Source organism: Protobothrops mucrosquamatus, unplaced genomic scaffold (assembly GCF_001527695.2).
Source record: "Protobothrops mucrosquamatus isolate PMUCROS unplaced genomic scaffold, P.Mucros_1.0 scaffold912, whole genome shotgun sequence".
Taxonomy (NCBI): domain Eukaryota; kingdom Metazoa; phylum Chordata; class Lepidosauria; order Squamata; family Viperidae; genus Protobothrops; species Protobothrops mucrosquamatus.
Window position 1 is genome coordinate 392,416 of NW_015387163.1, and position 21,025 is coordinate 413,440.

Consider the following 21,025-nt stretch of genomic DNA (forward strand, 5'->3'; position numbering starts at 1 on the left):
GCCCTGAGTCCTTCGGGAGAAGGGCGGGATATAAATTGAAATAATAAATAAATAATAAATAAATAATAAATTGGCTATATGTTAAGCTGCTTAGCTGGTATGATAGGATTTTGATATTAGTAGATGTACTGTCCTAAAATGAGCTGAGTTCTTTTTAAATTACAATTATAGCCAAGAGGCTATAGTGACTGAGCTTGAGTGTCTGATTTAAATGTTTCTTTGTCTTCCATTTTAAAAGGTGTTATTCCTCCTTATCTACACAGGTAAGCCTATTGGAATGCAGGCATTCAGCTGCATATATTTGACCTAGGAACTGTGCCCAGCCTCTAAAACTAGATAGGTGAAATCTTTCAAAGCCTATCAGACTAAGCCACTATAATATGACCTTGTGATATTGGATGCAGTTAGCAAATTGTCACTTATGTTGAATGTTTGTTTCAGGACTATTTTACAGATTTAATCACCAATGACAGTATCAATTATTTCAAAATGTCTAAGAGGACATATCCCCATAGACCTATAATGATGGTGATCAGCCATGCAGCTCCCCATGGCCCAGAGGACTCTGCACCACAATTCTCTGAGCTGTATCCAAATGCTTCTCAGCACATGTAAGTGAAACTTTATACTGTGAACATGCTGGGGATTTGCCACTTCATTGCTGACTGCCCTTTTCAGGTGTGTAATGAAATGGAGAGTTGATGTCTTACATAGCTTCAGCCAGTCACCTTCTTGCTCTGCTTCAGTTCTTTGAGGGTTCAATGAAATACTCTAGAATGTTCTATACTTATATGCGGGTCCTATATTTTCTACTTTTTGAAAAGCATAATCTTTTTTGTTTGAGGAAAGCCTTGTGAACGCTTTTGGCAGTATGAAATACTGTGTTGTCATTTGGCTTGGTGTGTGGACTGTAGATGCCTAAAGCAGTTGGAACACCTTTTTCTTCCATCTTTCCTTTTTTTCTCCTTGGGGTTGCCTGCATTTCTTTCCATTGTCTCTCTGAACATTTTGTCTCCTTTCTGTACAATTGATATTACGTTTGCACTAAAACTTGATGGAAGAGAAATAGATAATGTTTTGGTGTTGTGCAGTGGATTGTACCTATTCATGGTGATAGATGTGGATCACATATTTGCATGCTTCTCTATTAAAAACCACTGAGTAAAACATACAGAATTAGTATGAATTAACATAGCAGTGATCTTTCACATGATGTATTTGCTGATGCGTTTATAAAATATTTCAAAAATTTATATTTCAGAATTTTCCCAGGTTATCCTCCTATATGTATAAAACTAGGCCTGAGATAAATACAACCATGGTTGCACAAGAAAGAAAGCCAGTTTATTTCACCATTTTAAAACAATAAATGTAAAAAATATGTGCTTGGGATTTTGATATCTATTCTTCTTCCAATCCCACCCACACCTCCCCTGTTCTTACTTTGATATATTAATTGGTGTAATAAAGTGCTTTATTTTGAACTGTTTTAAGTGAAACTTTGTAAAATTGTTCATTTTGAATATTCCAGATGCAAAACATCTCCTTTGAAATAGCTCTGTTTCAAGCTTGCAATACTTTCAAAATAATTAAAAGAGCTTATTTTTGTACCTGAAATGGGGACATTTAAACTCTCAAGCATTTATTTTTGTCTATTCCTAGTTTTTAAACCCTAAATGTATTTCAAATAATCAGTACATAAATGTCATAATGGCTGACTGGTTGACTGAAGTTGCACAGTCAAGGAGGGAGTCAAAATAATTTTAAGATACAAAAGTTTCCCAACCTGTACAGGGTGAACCATAGATCATGCAGTCATGGAACAAAATGGTTAGACAGAATCATGGAGATCATCTAGCCTGGAGGTCCCCAACCCCCGGTCTGTGGACCAGTACCTGGCCATGGCATGCCAGCAACTGGTCTGCACAAACAAGCAAAGCCCCATCCGTGGGATGCAGGCAGCACACAAAACCACACACTCTCTGGTCCACGGAAAAACTTTTCTCCACTCTCCAGTCCCTGGTGCCCAAAAGATTGGGGACCTCTGATCTAGCCCAACTCCCTTTCCAATGCAGGAATGTACTGCTATAGCTATCTCTGACAGATAGCTGTCCACCCTGTTTAAACACCTCCCATAAGAACCTACCATCTCCTGAAGCAATTTGTTTCATTGTTAAACAGTTGTTAGCATTATGAAATACTTCCTGATATCCAATCAAAATCTTCCTAACTATTCCATATTTCTACATTAGAATCCTTTGGATTTTTGAAAACAGTTATCACAATTCCCCACAGACTTCTCCAAATTAAATATCCACAACTCCTCCAATTGTTTTCTCATAAAGGTTTTATTCCAGGTCTCTTAATCATCTTAATTGTTCTCTGGATGTGCTCCAGTGTGTCAGAGTTTGTCCAAACAGCACAGAAATGAGAGTACAAATGACTTTATATTTTCACAGTACTTCTGTTGATGCAACCTAGAGCTGCATTTGCTTTATTTCCACCTACACTGTTGGCTCATGTTCAAATTGTAATCCATCAAGATGCCCAGTTTCTCTCAGGATATATTGCTTCCCAACATAGTCTTTCCTACTCTACACTCATTCCTTTGGTTTTTCCTTTCCAAATTAAGTACTTATGTACAGTATATGTCATCCACATTATGTTTTCTATGTCCTCACTCAAAACATTAATAAATATATTAACAGTACAGAGCCTGGGAGCTTTGTAGTATTTCAACACCTATTTCCACTTGACCAAGAGCCACTCATGTAGGCACATTGGGGTTTATGGAGTTCTGTATCCATCTCCTGGGAGCAAAATCCAGTCCGCATTTTGCTATCTTCTCTATTAAGGTTTTGTGGGAGACTGGGCCACACTCCCTCTGACAGACTGTTTAGCCAACAGATTGCTTCTATGATCCCTCTTAGCAGGGAGTCTCTGATCTCCAGAGACTACTGGAATAGCAAATAGCTCTATTTAAGCCAAGCACTTACTTTTTAAATACTGAAAGGTTGACTTTCTAAAATTTTTGACTTTCTAAAAAGTATGCATTATCACTTCATCAGCTAACGTTTCTTCTCCCACCCCAAAAATAAACAGGATAGCAGACAGGATAGCAGGATGAGGCAGGGGAGGCAAGGAAGGGGTAGGAGGACTTGCTGAAGACTGTCAGACATGGCTGTGTTCTAAAAGTTTAATTAGAAGCAGATTTCATAGAGTGGTTGAAACTAAGGCCAAGTAATAGCCCCATTTAATCATTTTTAAAGCATGTAAGCTGTACTGTTCCCATCGCCCTCTACATATGGGGGAGGGGGTGTCTGCAGCTGAGAGACTCCACTCTCTGTGGAGGCTGTCTGCACAGTTGAGAGCTCTGATTGAGCAGGGTTTTCCATTAAATGAAAGGTCTTCATAGACAAAGGAAGCCCTCTTTTGCAATGAGTGGCCTGTTACCTGTTGGAAATGATGGAAGGCAAAGCAGAGTTAAAGTGTTTGTCTTCACACTTGCCCCCATTTTGCATGTGGTAATCTGTGCTCCCTTTAAAAATGATCAAAGAAGGCTCTCAGGCATTGAAGTTAACAGCCACTTCCACTCTTCTGTATTAGGAGATTGAGAAAAGTTTTGTCTGCACTGCACACTGTATGATATTAATATCTGAGCTTGGTAACCATGGAAACTTTTGTTAAACTCAGTATGCATTCCTGCAAATATGAAATAGTTGAAGCCAAAGTGATTTGTACTTAAATGATTATAAAAAGTGTGAAGGCACAAATCAGAAATCACTATTTTCTCCCAACCCAGCTGTCTTGAAATTCTGGGAGTATTATGCATCTTTTATTCAGTGGTTGCTGCAGGAGACAATGGAATATTTTGTTTTAATATTGAAAGACTAAACAAAGTAAGAGCTTATTTGGAGGTGTAAAAGAAGAAATGGAAGATAAACTGCCAGTTTACGTAAATAAATTGCTAAAGGAATGGTTTCTGCAGTTTAATATGCTGCTACCTTATCATGGCCAGATAACAAAGGAAAAAACCCAATGTGTCCCTGACTTTTCCTTTGGCATAGTTCATGAAAATAATGGCAAGAGCAATACAATCATTTAGTAAGAAGTGTCATCATTTGAATATTTAACTATTGAGGATTCTTCTCTTTTGGTGGTCAAACATATTTTGGCACCACTTTTTTCTGGGTGATGGGTTTAAATTTAAGCTGTCTGACTTTTTCTTTTTTGGTTTGTTTTATATTGTTAGACTAACAAATATATTCGTATAATGTTAACAATGGGAAGTAATATTAAAATGAAAGACAAAAGGATTGAAAGGCTAGGAAAAAATATGTACAAAAGAAATATAAAAAATGACTAAATTTTTGAAAGTTTTGTTCCTTGTTACTATGTTAGGAAAATAGTATAACTTGTTCATACTAAGACCTTAAAAATTTAGCCACAGTCCTTTATTTTCCATATTCCATATTGCAGTTTATTAACTTTTCCTTGTAGCTCCAAACTCTAACAATGTACAAAAAAACCAAATGTCTGATCAGGAATTAGGGGAAAATAGCTTGAAGTTAGAAATAAGCCCTGTAGAAAAGGGGGACAATTTTCAATGCACTAGTGTGACTTTGGTAGTGAAATTTAAAGAAAATACAGTTTGTTTATTTTTTCTTCCTTCCACAGGAGTATGGAAAGATTTCTGAAGGCCCTTAGCTGGTCTGATAACAAAAATGACTGAAAGGTCAATAAAATCTAAAAAATTATCTCACAATTGTATTTCTTCCTGTGGAAAATACTTCCTACATTCTTGTAATTTCTTAAGATAATTTGGACAGAACATAATATGGATCTCAGTCTGAGACATTTCCCAATAAAGGGCAAAGGCTTATCAGCTATACAAAAAGGAAAGGGTGGAATGCACAGAGCCCTCTCAGTTTCTACTGATAATCTTCTGGCAGAGCTAATATTCCACCTAATATGTTCTGCTTATTGTGGAATTCCAACCATGTGTAAGTTGCACTGGTGAGACTGAGATTTGAAAGACATTATTTTGGCCTGAAGTATAGCCTTCAATAATTCAGTTATGGATGTCATTAAAATCCTTGACTCAGAGCATTCTCTTTTCAGCAACACCCAATCAAATACGTACAGCACAAACAGTAGTAGCATTAGTATTATATTCTCCCATATAAGAATAGACATAACATCCTTCTTAATGTTGGCTGCAGCCATTTTCTTAGGGGCAAATGGGGCAGCTGAATAGACTGCCCCATTAATAGACTCTTCAGTAATCAAAACAGAAGATAAACTATTTTTCTGGCTCTAATCATGGCAATTATACAGAAACCAAGATAACAGTGCTTTAGGGAGTGGCATGGTATGTGCATGTTTGGTTTTATTTTATTTGTTTATTTATTTGAGTGGCAGAAATTGTGATGCTGTGCAACCATAGGAGCTGTCTGCTGCAAAGAATGGAAAGCAGAACAAATGTTGCTTGATAGCTTGGCAAACTTAGATGAAAAATTATCATTACAGTATTACTAAAGAACTATGATACAGTGTCTGTCTGTTAATGAGGAATGCCTGTTAATTAAGCAATCCCTTAATTACATGACATTCTTGCACCAGTAGGATTGTTGACACAATTTGGTTGAAATCAGTGGTTCTGTACCAAAACAAGTGTATTTGGATTTCAGAATAATGTCTATTTTTTTTCTTAAAAATGTAGGATCTGTTGCAATTTGTCATTGACTGGGAGAACAAACTTCCACTTTTTAAAAATGTGCACATGCATGAGCCCAAACCACATTCAGGATATCAAGTTCCTTTTTTTCTTGGGGATTAATTTGTCCTGGAAATTAATTTTCTTGGACAAAACATAATAAAATACGTTTTCTATTGTGCAGTCATAGGCACAAGTTCTTCAATTATAAATGAAAGCTCTATCTCTAGTTAAAATGAACTAAAATCCCATCATATCACAGTGAAGATGTTGTGCAATGATAGCAGTTGCAATCCCAACTAATCTATTTTCAGATCTATCTTTAGGGGAAAAAAGTTTTCCTCTGGAAACTAGAGGTCAAATATATTAGAAGAATAGGTGTGGACTTTGGGGTAACATTTTGGCTTTCTGTTAAGTGCTGACCAACATTGGCCTGTGCGTTTTTAGTTACAAAATAAATTGCATCAGTAAACCTAAAAAGGTTTGTGAGGTTTGACCACTCATTCTCAAAACAGCAATTATTACAACGGCTTCAGACCAAGTGAATATAATATTGGCATTATAAATATATAATCTGCTGGAAATCAAATATCAGAGTTGTCTGAAATAAACTAGCTATTAATTGTGATTGCTTACTCAACTGGTAATTTATGAGTATTCATTTCATAATCTTGCATTTTTTCTGAAAGATATTTTGATGTGCAATACATAAGGGCAGATTTTTGTATCAAAAACTACAAATAGCTTAGTCTATGGAGTTCTTGATGCTCTCTGAGCGTGGTGGTTTGTTTGCATTGATGATGCTATTTAGTTGGTAAGATATTCTCTTTTATTGGAGCTAAATCTATATTATCTTCCTCTGTAGAACTCCTAGTTACAACTATGCACCCAATATGGATAAGCATTGGATCATGCAATACACAGGGCCTATGCTTCCCATCCATATGGAATTTACAAATACCTTGCAACGCAAAAGACTTCAAACTCTGCTGTCAGTTGATGATTCCATGGAAAGGGTAAGCAAATAAAAATGCTTAAAGCCATTCTGTAGTATTACATTCTGAATATTGCTGTAGTAGTAAATCCTTGTCCCAGAATTCTACTTACATTCCATTTTTATATGAATACCCCAATTTTTATTCCATTCATTCTTTCAGCAGTACTGATTGAGCGGCAAACCAAGTACATAAAAAAGAGTAAGATTTCTTCTGGTAAAATAGATAGCATATATACAAGGGATATGTAGTGAAGCATTGTAGAATACAGGTAGTCTGAACCTTATGATCATAACTGAGCCCAACATTTCTGTTGCTAAGCGAAGCAGTTGTTAAGAGAGTTGTGCCTCATTTTATGACCTTTTTTGTCATAGTGGTTAACTAAATCACTATAGTTGTTAAGTGAATCATGCGGTCGTTAAGCAAATCTGGCTTCCCTCATTGACTTTGCTTGTTGTAAGTCAGCTGGAAAGGTTGCAAAAAGGTGATCACATGATCCTGAGACAGTGCAACTGTCATAAATACATGCCAGTTGCCAGGAGTCCAAATTTTGATCACATGACCATGGTGATGCTGCAATGGTCATAAATGTGAAAAATGATCATAAGTCACTTTTTAGCGCTGTTGTAACTTCAAATGATAACTAAACAAAGGTGGTAAGTTGAGCATTACCTGTATGAGTCCCTCCGTATTCTGTACTAATTTAAAACATTCTGTAATAGAAGCTTCATTGGGTTGTTTGAAATATTTCGTTCATTCATTGCAAATAGTTTGATATTTCATTTCAGGTGATGAAAAATAAAGACAAAAAAGTTAAAAGAATTGTATTCAAACACATCTAAAGAGATTTTCTGTGTCAGTGCTATTCTCTAAAGTTTAATTTTACAGTCACAGTTGCTTGTTTTGCAGCTAAATAGATTCATATGACCTGGAGAATATCAGAATTGCAGAGACCTATAAAAGCTTCCCAAGGTGTACCTAAAATGGAAAACATGGTTTCTTTCAAGCCTGAAACAAACAGCCCCATTTGAAATAATTCAATAGAACAAAACTCAAATCAGTTTCAGTCTCTCATCATATCAAGCTTAAAATAAGTTGTATGCTGTGGGATTCCATGAGACAATGAGAACTTGGAATCAGATCCTTATTGCCTTTTCAACTTTTCATCCAAGGTCCGTAAAATGAGGACCCAAGATTGTTGGGGGCAATATGCTGATTGGGTAAACTGCTTAGAGAAGCTGTAAAGCACTGTGAAGCTATATATAGAGTAAGTCTAAGTGCTATTACTACTATGTTGCTTAATGGCCCAGGACCACAAAAGTAGGTGATTGCTGGCCAATGAACTTGCCTGAAGATTGGGGAAAGTGGCTATGAAAAACATTTAAAAATCTCATAAGAGAAGCAATTTTACCCAACCATTCACTTTAGAAAAGCCCTTAAGGTGTTCAGGAAAAACCACAAAAATCTTTGATTAAACACATCCCTGGGATGCTCAGCAACACAGTACAGGCCAAAGAGAGGAAGCTAGAAAGACTCATTGATATTCAACAGTTAGCAGCCAGCCTGCAATTAATGGTGAAAACTAACCAGCCAAGCTATAAGTAAGTAGCCTGACGCAGACATGGACAAAAGTTAATTTCTTATGGGTGCTTCCATTCCTATCAGGTTTGTTGTTTTACATTTAGTCAGGAAAAACCAAAGGTACAAATACAGATTGGACAAGACCTGGCTTAAAAACAGTAACTGTGAGAGAGGGACCTTGGAATCCTAGTGGACAATCAATTAACCATAAGCCAGCAGTGTGCAGCAGCAGCCAAAAAAGCTAATACACTCCTGGGTCGTATAAATAGAGGCATAGAATCAAGATCATGTAAGGTATTAGTACCGCTTTATAAAACCCTAGTAAGACCACACCTGGAATACTGTTTGGAAAAAATTCAGAGAAGAGCAACTAAGATGATCAAAGGCCTGGAGACTAAAACATACTAAAAACGGCTGCAGGACTTGGGTTTGGCTAGTCTAAAGAAAAAAAGAAATAGGGGAGATATGATAGCAGTATTCCAGTATTTGAGGGGTTGCCACAAAGAAGAGGGGATCACATTATTCACCAAAGCACCAGAGGGCAGGACAAGAAACAATGGTTGGAAACTGATCAAAGAGAGAAGCAACCTGGAATTAAGGAGACACTTCCTGACAGGGAGGACAATTCACTAGTGGAATAGTTTGCCTCCAGAAATCGTAGGTGTTCCATCACTGGAGATGTTTTAAAAAAGGCTAGACAGTCACTTATCTGAGATAGCATAAGTTCTCCTGCTTGAGCAGGGGGCTGGACTAGAAGACCTCCAAGATCCCTTCCATCTCTATTCTATTCTAAGACTGTTGTTACCTTTCCATATAATTTTAAGCTAAGCACTGTTTGCTACTTAAAATGCTTAATTATAATTCTCACAGAAAAGAAACAGAATATTGGTTGAGCATAAAACAAGACCAGAATGTTTTCTGAAAACTCTGATTAAGCAACAGTTGGAACAGTTATATGCCCATGTATTTATTTGCATTTGATTGTATATTTACAAACATATATTACTCACAATCACAACTGAACCAACAAAAGTTAAACATAAGAGAAATCAAAAGCTCATTAAACAATTCCAAGTGTCAGTCAGTGTATTTTTGAATACACCCTGAAAACTCAGCTTAGAACCAGTCATATCAGCTTGCACCGACTGCCCACTTCCAAACTGGCTCAACAAATCATCCAAAGCAAATTAATCTTAGCAACATTATTGCACAAAGCCTCTTGCTCACTAGCACACATATTATTTTCTATTTACCTGCCTACTATCCATACCATGAATTTAAATTTCACCATAGCAGACTTAATTTAAAAAACAGCAATAGTTTACTTACCAAATTGGCAGGCAGTGGCATGAAGTTGTTAGGTGTCTTTTTCCTCTGACTAGACTATGGCCAATTCTGCTGCTGCTGAGAGAATCATGTCTATATCTTTAAGGCAATAAATAAGTGTGTGTGGTCTCAGAGCCAGTGTGTTTTATCTTACCAAATGATTAGCAACCAGAGTCCAAAAGCACCATCATTGAATATGCATAATAAGGGTGGGAAGCCCTTCAGAGTAGATCAGTCTAGGAAACCAATGTTTCATAGGTCAGTACTACTTTTATTGTAAAGCTACAATAATAGAATCTTACAAGTCTGAATGCATTCTCCCCTCCTTCCCCTTATCTTCACGTGAACTAGGAAAGGGCTTGTTTAAGACTTTTATTCACATTAAATTCTTGGCCTGGCCTCAGGCTTCTTTTCTCTGTTTCTTTGAGAGCAGCTCTTCCTTCTTCCCTCTACATCTAGTGCTAGACAAAGGTGAGTTGGTATCAGAAGAACAGCTTTCATGGGGCACCAATAACCATATATGGATAGGGAATGATGATTAAGTGGTCAATGGTCTTCTAATAAGAGCTCTGAGCTGCTGATTGGATCAACAGTCAGTAGCCCTGTTCTCTGTTGTGATGGGTGAAGAGTCTATTTCCTGGCCCTGGACTTTGCCTTGACGTCTTCCATTATGATGCTGGTGTACCACAGGAAGACTGTACTATTAAATCAAACCTCTGTGCAGTTGTTTTCTCCCCATCCCTGAATTCAGCAAATTTTGAATTACTCCTTTCTGATTAATATCTCTCTCTTTAGCTATTCTTCTGCCTCTTCCAATCATAGCTTTGGAGAGTAGAGTTTTATGTGGCTGATAAACTGGATCTTGTTATCTAGACTTAAACTGGAGGGGGGCTGTAAATGAAATAAAAATAAAAAACAAAAAGAAAGGATTCTATGTAACTTGTACGTTGTTTCTTTATGTGTGAGAGATCTGAAAAGCAGGAAAAAGCATCTAATGCTTACTATACTACCTCGTAGTGAAGTATAAGCTCACTAAAAAGCAACAATCTACTAAACTAGAAGGAGATCAGGGAGATGGGGTTGTTTTGAAGGCAGACAGCCTGATATGCTCACCAAGTTTCAGCCGTTCCCCTCTTTCACTGGGCTAGCAAAATGAATGACTACTTTTCCTTAAGTGCCCTAAAGATGTTTCAGACCAGACAAGCCAAAGTCCTGCTGTTGAATTGGTAAGCTAGGAATTTAAAAGAAAAATCCTCAGCACCAAAGTCCAATTTTCACTCTTATAATGGTTGAAAGACTCAATTGTTTCAGCCTTCAAATAGACTAGTTCTATTCCAAGATCAGGACAAACTACTGTGCTTTGTTCCAATCTGGAAACAATTGATGAAATGCATGCATTTTGTTTGAAGCTTCAAGCCTTAAAAATGCGCATTTCAATACTGCTATATATCTGATGGAATTTGTATCTCTTCTAGAAGCATATGGTGAATGTTTGATGATTGCTGGATTTTAATTAGTTTATTAATGACATGGCCCTAACGGACTTGTTTAAATGTAAATTTTGTGTGCATTTGTAACGATTGATTTAGCATTGATTTGCATTGATTTTTTTCCATTTATTGCATTTCAGTTATATCATATGCTAGTGGAAACTGGAGAACTGGAGAATACTTACATTATTTACACTGCTGATCATGGTTACCATATTGGACAGTTTGGACTGGTCAAGGGAAAGTCAATGCCATATGATTTTGATATTCGCGTTCCTTTCTTTATTCGTGGTCCAAGTATAGAGCCGGGATCAGTGTACGTTCTCCTATGTCTGCAGCACAGCTGTTGTACCTAATGTAAAATATTTGTAAGCACATTTGATTGTCATTCTTGTGGATGATTTCTTTCATCAAGATTATTGCAAAGCATGAACAAAGAAGAGTATCTTTTTGTTACTTTGGAAATGTTATTCTTTCCAAAGTTTGCTAGAAGTATAATGGCATATTCCTTTTTATTGTTATAGCCCCATACAGTTATTTTGTTGCTTGCTGCTAAGACTGTAATGGGGTCATGTGAGGATATATTTCACTTACTGTGGTTTTACTGGTATATAAATATTTAGCCACGAGTCTGCTGACTCAAGTAGCATGGCTGCTTTATCTCATTGCATAACTTAGTACATCCTGAAATTAGAGTGCCTCATCCTAATCCACTGTCCGGTAAGGGAAACTTGGAAGAAACTTGAAACTGCCATTGCATACAATGTTGTCTTAAGGTGCCACACTTTTATAAAATAACACTCAAATTCTTTTAATTCTACAAAGATTTAAGATGTTTCTTCTAATGTGCATAATACAGCTCTGACCTTTTCTATTAATTTGCAGAGTATCTCACATGGTGCTAAATATTGACCTTGCTCCAACAGTTTTGGATATTGCAGGACTTGATACACCTCCAGATATGGATGGCAAATCTATTCTAAAACTTCTGGACCTTGAGAAATCAGGGAACAGGTGAGCTGAAGCACTTTCTTGAAGCCTATTCGTTAGCAAATACCTGAGTTAGATTGTAAAGATGGAAAATGAAACATGTTAGACAAGTACAAGTGACCCTTGCTTTCCCAGCACACAAAACAATTTTAAAGATCATATTTATAAAATTGTGGAAGTTGTGACTAAATATTTCACTTGGAGTAAAAATAAATTAGTCATCTTTAAATGCATAGCCAGACATAGCCATGAATGCCAACAGTATATTATTGTTATTTTGATTTTAGGTTTCGAACAAACAAGAAAACCAAAGTTTGGCGTGATACATTCCTGGTGGAAAGAGGGTAATTATTGAAGTTGAGAGAGTTTTAGGAAAATTGCCTGGTGGGCAATTCTGTCAATTTTTGTATGCAGGCACATCCTTTGTTCGATCTTGTTTTGCTACTATTAACAGTGCAGGTTGTGAAGCTCATTCCTTGCCATGCCAGGTTGACCTGAACTGTAAAAGAAAATTGCCTTGGATGCTTTAGAGAATGGGAAGAAGGCAAAACAGAAACAATATTTGGGCCTTTTCCTCTAAGACTTCACTGGGTGTGGACTGCTTTCCATCTCCTCAGTTTTGGTAATACAAACTTTCTCCAATGGCACCCTTCAGGAACTGAGGAAAAGAACAAAACAGCAAAACACACAATTTAATAAGAATGAAATTGGTTTAGTTTTAGGACTGCACTGTTCCTCACAAGCCAATATGCCTAGAGAAAGAATCTGCTCCCCCCCTCTCTTATTTTTACTCCTATGGCAAAAGACACTGCTGGTTTGTATCTTTTCATCCTTCCTCGAGTCAGATATTATCACAACTGAAGTACATAAGAAGGGTCCTGCCAAAGTATATGGGCTGAGGAAGGAATCCTTACAACTCTCAGCAGCTTCCATGTTAAAAGCTTGTGGTGAACAAGCCTAGAGAGATCATCCTATGCAGTACTAAAGGCAAGACCAGATGCCAACTCTTACTCTGCCCTTTTTTCTTTGCCTGTGCCAAGAAACGATAGAAAGGAAGGCAAATGTCATATCCCTGTTTGATTTTATCCTGCATATTTTAATGTAGAACCTTTCTTCTACCCATGTATTCTCTCATTAAGAGACAACAAATGCATGAAATCTGAATCTTGCCAGTCACCTTTGTCCTTCATATACAAGTACATATACATGTTCTACACTAAAATATGTTTCCCCTCCAGTGTTCAGATCTCCCTGCAAAATGTGGAAATCTACATTGGAAAGAACTGAGCATACAGAAGGTCTTTTTAGATGTTCTTGTGAACATGTATAAATCATATAAGACAGCTCAAAGATCTCTTTAGGCCAGTGATTCTCAGCCTTTGGCAACTTTAAGATATGTGGACTTCAACATGGAGGCTGGGGAATTCTGGGAATTGAAGTCCACCCATCTTAAAATTGCCAAGGTTGAGAAACATTGTTTTAGATCAGGGGTAGTCAACCTTGGCTCTTTTATGACTCGTGGACTTTAACTCCCAGAATTCCTGAGCCAGCTGTGCTGGCTCAGGAATTCTGGGAGTTGAAGTCCACGAGTCATAAAAGAGCCAAGGTTGACTACCCCTGTTTTAGATTAAAGCTTTTCTCATGTCTCACCCTGACCTGTATTTCAAATGCATTGCATTTTAATTCCCTGATAAACAAATGACAGTCCTTGTTTATTTACTTCCGCTTCATAGGCACTTCTGTTTTGATTCATGCATATTATTCACACATACTCAAAAGTACTGCTTCTTTTCTTTTTAAAGCAAATTTTTGCGTAAGAAAGAAGAATTGGGCAAAAATACCCAGCAGTCAAATCATTTGCCTAAATATGAGAGAGTAAAAGAATTATGTCAACAAACACGATACCAAACAGCTTGTGAACAACCTGGCCAGGTAAGCAGCAGATAATGCAGTGATTAATTTGATAATACATTTCATAGGGACCAGCTTTTTAAGAGACTACCTATCAAGGAAAATCAAGCTTTTGATACTGTGCGCCATACCATGTGCACTAATCAGACAGGGGGTAAAGAAGAAGGGAAACTCAGACACAAAACCGGTTAAGTAGAAAGTAAACAGGGTCAGTGAAAAAGGAGTCAAATGTCTATACATCAACCCACAAAGTATGAGGAATAAGCAGGGTGAACTAGAAATTCATGTGAGGGTAGTACGTGAGGGTAAATATGATATTGTTGTCATTACAGAAACTTGGTGGGCTGAAACCATGAATGGAACATATAGCTATAGGGATTTAAATTGTTTTAAAGAAACAGACCTAATAAAAGAGGAGGTGGAGTTATGTTATACATAAGAAATAACTACTTATGTATAGAAATAGGGCAGAACAATGATGAAAATTGTCTTGAATACATTTGGGTCAATATCAAAGAAAAAAAGAATGATATTGCTATAGGTTTATATTATAGGCACCCAACCAAACAGAGAAAATAAATGAACTTTTTGCTAGTCAGTTAACTAAGGTATGTAGGAAGCACAATAGTAATAGGGGACTTTAACTACCTTGACATCAACTAGGAGACAAACTCTGCACCAAGTGCAGAATTGCAATTCTACATCAAACAGGTTCCAGACAAACCTAGCAAACAACTTTGTCTCCCAAAAAGTAGAGAACAGAACTAGGGGGTCAGCCATATTGGACTTTATTCTCACTAACACAGATGAAATGATAGAAGATGAAGTTACAGGAACCTGGAAGGGGAGTGATCATGCAATATTGGAATTCAACATTATGCAAGCACAAGCAATAGAACAAAATTAAACTAGAGACTTGGACTTTAAGAGAGCTGATTTCAATAAACTTAGAGAGATCTTGGGAAAGATTCCATGGATGAGAATCCTCAAGGGAAAAACAACCCCAAAAGCTTGGGAAATTTTGAAACGTGAGATTATAAAAACACAGTCTACTCACAATTCCAAAGAAGAAGAAAAAAGATCTCAAAAGAAACCAGCATGACTGCACAAAGAACTGTCTGATAAATTGAAAGACGAAAAGGACAAGTATAAAAAGTGGAAAGAGGGGCACATAACTAAGGCAGAATGTCAGCAAATAGCTCATGCCTGCAAAGAGGAAGTCAGGAAAGGTAAGGCTCAAAATGAACTAAGGCTTGAGACAAAAGTCAAAAATAACAAAACAAAACCTTCTTTCAATATGTACCAGAAAGTAAATGAAATATTCTTGGTCTAGCCATTTCCAATCTTCTTCTGACCGAAAACAATCATCTATTGATAATTATGCAATCCATAACTGCAATATTAAGTTGGAAAAAAAGGAAGTTGATAAATTCCAGGTAGGGAGATACACACTGGCATCTGAGATTGTTAAATGGAATCTTCTTGTTAACTCTTGATTACTAATCAGACTGAGAGGGGTGTGTGTGACATGATGGCAGCTATAAAAAAAATGGGAAAATGTTTTACATTGTTTTTGTTAATTCATTTGCTGCTTTTCAAAATGCTGTTTTTTTCTCCAAAGACAATATACATTTTTATTTTGATTCATTCTTCTCTTAAATGTTTCTCAGCATGTCACAAATTTTCAGCACTAAAAGCACTGCTGCAATTAATCAAGCAGCATATAGAACTTTAGACACGTAGAATGTAGCTTAATGGATGGTTTTGCTTGCTCACAAAAGGAGTCTTCATTCCCAGTCTGAGAAGGTCATTTTATGGAAGTCCACAGTATAGTGAAAAAAGACTTCCGCTGATAAAAGCTAGGCAGAAGTAGTTATTTAGAAAAGTCTCAAGAACCCACAAAAAGCATTTAACATTATTATTCTTCATAAAAACACCACTGATCTCAATACAGCTCTGTAATATTACTCAGTTATATTAAACCATATGAAGCATTATTATCAGTCTAAAGTCCAGATTCTCAGTGTGTGTGTGTGTGTGTGTGTGTGTGTGTGTGTGTGTGTGTGTGTGAAAGAGACAATGATGGCAAGTTAATGCATTTCCCCCACTATTATATACTAGCTTGTAGGATGAAGGGTAGCACAGGAAAGACTTCATAAAATCTTGTGGTATGCAAGAAAATGTATATGCATCAGTACATGTGTACATTTCTATCACACCATTATTTAAGGGGCTAAGTAACATTATGCAAAACATAAAAAAAGGAGTATAGAAGGTGTAAGTACAATAAATTTTAAGCACAAGATAAGGGAAACATAGCTAAAACTAGTTTACACCAACATATCTCACTGATGTATTCCTCCTCATTGCCTTTCTATGCTTGCAAACCATCTTTGTCTCAGTCACCTTCATTTATACACAGTTTCTTACTTTTCTTTTTCTTAAGCTTCTTTCTTTTTGAGGAGTTTATCAACTCCAACTACCATGATTTTCTCAACCTTCCCTTTCATCTCACCCCATTACTCAACCTTCTCACTTACACACACACACACACACACACACACACACACATTCACAAGTCAATCATTGTAACATACTTATTTCCATTAGTCACTTTCCATTAGTCACTTTCTTTTAAAGGTAGTCTTTGAGTTATGAGTCATTGGGGGATGCTGGCAAGAAGTTGCAAGTCCCACTTAACTTATAAGCAGGTTGGCAGTCAAATAAATGACTGCTGCTGGCAAAAAAAATGCACCAGTGTGTGCAAATAGCAGGGGAGCCATGGCATGAGCTCAGCAGGGCTTGGGATGGCTGTTGCCAGATGGGGGGAAGTATGTGATGGTGTGTGAGTGAGCAGGGGACATGGTGCAAGTGGAAAGGGGCTGGGTGCATGGGTGGGGAGGACTTACCCAAACAACTTGCAGTCTTCCCTACCATCTTGCCTATCGGCTTTGCTTGTTTCCTTTGCCAGCAAGGAAGGTTGTCTTGTGAAAAAGCACTTTTGGGACAATCATGACCTGGATGACTGAGAATCTCCATAGACAGTTGCAAATTACAGTCACAATATGTGGGCGCTGCAACCATCATAACTGCAAGCTGGTTGCCAGGCACCCAAACTTAATCATGTGATTGTGGGGGTGCTGGGACAGCTGGAACTTTGAGAACTGGTCACAGCCACCTCTCATTCAGTGCCTGTGTAACTTTAAACAGTCATGATTGAATGGTTGTTATCAGGGACTAACTGTGTATTCAATCTACCTTCACTCCGCATTTGTTCATTCTTGACTAGTCTCTTTTGTCACATATTAAAGTGCAGACCAAGTTGAGGATATTTAAGTCTTGCTGAATCCTCTGAACATGTTCTTTATTCAATGTTGCACTTTTTATGTCTTGGCAGTCAAACTTTCCAGCATATTTAAAGCTTGAAATTGTCAGGTGGCAATGTTTCTTTCGCTAACCTTCAGGCGTGCCTATCATTGAGACATATTTTGTAGGCAATGTAATTAATTTCCTTATTACACGAAAGGCTTTTGTGGCTGTCTCAAGCTGTCACAGCATATTAAATAAACGGTGTTCACTTTTTAGACTTCAGTGGGACATTTATTGCACTTTAATGATGTTGAATACAAAGCTACATTAACACTCTTACAAAAACCAATAAAGGGAGTGCATCATAATCTACCTCATGTGGTTTATTGCAAATGTTTCCAGAAATATGTTTGTCACCATTGGTTCTCTGTAATTTCTTCAATAGATAGGAAAGATTTTTTTCAGATAGCTTAGTCTGTGAGAATAATTTCAGAACAGAATTTAGCAGGAGGATAGAAGCACAAGGTCCAGGATTATTCTGAAAAAAGCAGCAATATCAGAAAGTTACTATACATACAGTCAAGATAAACATACCTATATATTACATCTATAACTTCTTTAAGTTTCATGGTCAAAATTAAGCATTAGGTTTCTATGAGAAAATCCCTATTTTTGCTGTTCTAATGTGGTTCTCTATAATATAAAAATAATTTGCCTATCTCCAACAGGAGTTGTGAAAACATCAATGATAAATGAATAAATTCAAATTTTAGCAAATAGCAATGCTTTATCACTTTGGTACTGGAATTATCTTTCCTCACTTCTACATCCTCCTTTTACAACATAAATCTACCCAGTATTCCTCCACATGATTGATATGAATGTATTACTTTTATATTGGAGCATTAGTTACCTGTCTATTTTCTGAAAATTATATATAGTATTCTGGCAGTCCCAACTAGTATCTTCAATATTCATAGTGGTATCCTGTTTACTCAGGGTGCCTCCTCATCAAGGGTGAAGTCACCAGATGAGTGTTTTATCTATTTAACTCAAGAACTGCTAAGCACCAGATTAGAGCTATAAATTTCCTTCATACTAGTTCTTTTGTTGGGCTAATTAAAAGTGGTGATAGGTGCACCATTCAAAGATCTGAAATACCAAGTTAGGGACAGATCCCCCTAGGGAAAATGTATCTATATAGTCATGAGAGTTGACACTGACTTGCTGGATCAAACATTTTTGCTAATGATGTAGCTTCCTAGTTACCATGAACAAATCACATCTCACTGAATAGAGATGTAACTTTATAAAATAAATTACTACTTTTCTACTAGAATTATTTTTCCACTAGTACGGTAGCTATGAATCCATCGTTCTCAGGATAAAGAAACTTGTATGCATCGAAAAACATTAAATTATGAGCAGAGTTCTGCCGACCCCTTTTGGTAACAGCAAGAAGTGCAGTCTCAACTTTTTCAAATCAAAGGCTTTCCATACTGCTACTTCTGAAAAACTGCAGATTTGTATGGTGCAACCATACCTCTGCTCTGTGTCTTTTTCATTGGCTACAGAACCCAGGGATATGTACATGTCTCATTTTTGGAAACTTAGCAAGTGTGGTTTATTAATTGTTTAGAAATTTCATCAAATTCTGCCAAAACAAACCCAAAACTAAAATGAAGTTTAAAGGGACACAAAAATCATGCAAGTACTTTTTAAATTTGGTAAATTATAAATGTATCCTCTCAGCAAACTTCACCTGAAGGACTTACACCTTGTTTGTATTTCCTTTTTAAAAAACGAATTTGCCTAAAAACATTTTATTTATTTATTTATTGTTATAAACAGCATAAGAAGGGTGGAGTATAGTCATTTAAAAACCAGAAGATAAATCAGAGTAAAAATAAAATTCTATATTTTTAAAAGCTATAAAATATAAAAGATATATGAATTTAAAAAACAAAGTATATATAGAAACAAGACTCTAAAAGAAACTTTAGATGGGGTATAGGGGACTTTAAAATGTTAACACAGTATGTGGAAGTCTATGTCAAGTTACAGAGCATTAAGATATAACAAACTAGGTGCTGATTAAATCTAGTTTATAACACTGGTCATCATCTGACACATTTTGAGTGCTGTTTTGCACAAAATCTGGTATGTTGTAGCAGGGTTATTTGAAAGCAGCAGGAAGGTGAAGAATTGCCCTGTGCATCCTGGATATCTATGCAGTTATGGTAAGATGAGGCTAGTATGAATGCCACTGTAGTACATAGATTAATGTTCAAGATGCAAAAAAAGAAATACATGCTTTCTAGGATATTATTGCCATCTATGTTTCACTGGACTGTCTTTTTCTTTTTCTGCAGAAATGGCAGTGTATTGAAGACACATCTGGAAAACTACGTATTCACAAATGCAAAGGGGCCGGTGACGTTCTTGCTATGAGAAAAAGAACACGGAGTTTACATTCCCAGGGATATAGCAGCAAAGAAAATGACTGTGATTGCAGGGACGCTGATTATCAGACCAGTCGGGCCCAAAGGAAAAATCAAAGGGGTTTCATGAGGACCTCCAGTGTACAAAGTAGGTGATGATAGGTTTGGAAAAGCCAGGGATCTTGATGGGCAGCAATGCTAAAGAATCATTTGTTCCTTATAGGTTGAAAAAAAAAACTGCCAGTATTCAGACTGTATTCAGACTCACTTGTTAGAATGGGAATCCCATCTTTGAATTATCATCCTAAAAAAATGTTCAGGTGGTAATCTAGAAGAGCAAAGGTAAATTTTGTAAAGAATGTCTTGGTTTTACATTGCAGAGCATTCAAAAATTAAATTTCCCACCTGCAGAATTTGTGCAATTTATTTAGTAGCTCATTCTTCTATCTGCATAAAGCAAGTTCAAGTATGTTCTTTCTATACTAGCTATCTTTTAAAGACATAACTGACTTGAAAATTGCCCATCCAGTCCAGCCATCTAGAGAGGGCCTGCAGAAAGGCCTCGCAATGTACATTTGATATAGAGAAGATGACAACCTTTCTCAGTGGTAGCTCCCACTTTGTGGAATATCTTTCTGGTGGTTAAGGGACCCAATCTTTTTTGCATTTCACAAACTAGTGAAATTTGGAATGGCCCTAATTGATTCTGGACAGCCATTATAGACATTTTTATATATTGTTGTTTTCATTATTTTCATGTTGCATTCAAATCAGGGGTCTTCAAACTTGGCCCTTTTATGACTTGTGGAATTCAACTCACGGAATTCCTCAGCCAGGCACACTGGCTGAGGAATTCTGGGAGTTGAAGTCTACAAGACATAAAAGCGCCAAGTTTGAAGACCCCTGATTTAAATAATGTTTGCTTTGCTGTTAGCCACCAAGCGTCTGTCACGATTAGAAAGGATTACAATTATTTTTAAATAATAACTAAGAAATATAGTAAACCATCTTTAGAAAATCTTTGCCCTGAAATGCAGAATTGGAAATAACTATCACTATTTACATTATTTATATTCAGGGCTTTTTTTCTCGGAGAAAAGGTGGCGGAACTCAAACCTGGCCACGCCCTCATCAAACCCTAGGACCGCCCCTTTAGAGAACAGGAATGCAAGTAAAATTTGGGAGGGGCTATTTCCGGTGTGGGAGGGGCTATTTCCGGTGCGGCCGGCCCGGAAAAAGGTGCCGGAACGCGGTTCCGCCGCGTTC

At 36.9% G+C, this 21,025-nt stretch overlaps 1 protein-coding gene across 1 annotated transcript in view; it reads left to right on the forward strand.

Annotated features, from left to right (window-relative positions):
• Positions 1–21,025, forward strand: part of SULF1 (sulfatase 1) — a 51,454-nt gene that overhangs the window by 14,857 nt on the left and 15,572 nt on the right. Inside the window, exons 4-11 of the mRNA XM_015819393.1 lie at positions 442–611; positions 6,582–6,732; positions 11,249–11,424; positions 11,994–12,122; positions 12,386–12,442; positions 13,901–14,030; positions 19,691–19,907; positions 20,080–20,101. Of these exons, the coding sequence (XP_015674879.1) occupies positions 442–611; positions 6,582–6,732; positions 11,249–11,424; positions 11,994–12,122; positions 12,386–12,442; positions 13,901–14,030; positions 19,691–19,907; positions 20,080–20,101 (1,052 nt within the window). The remainder of the gene's footprint in view (positions 1–441; positions 612–6,581; positions 6,733–11,248; positions 11,425–11,993; positions 12,123–12,385; positions 12,443–13,900; positions 14,031–19,690; positions 19,908–20,079; positions 20,102–21,025) is intronic.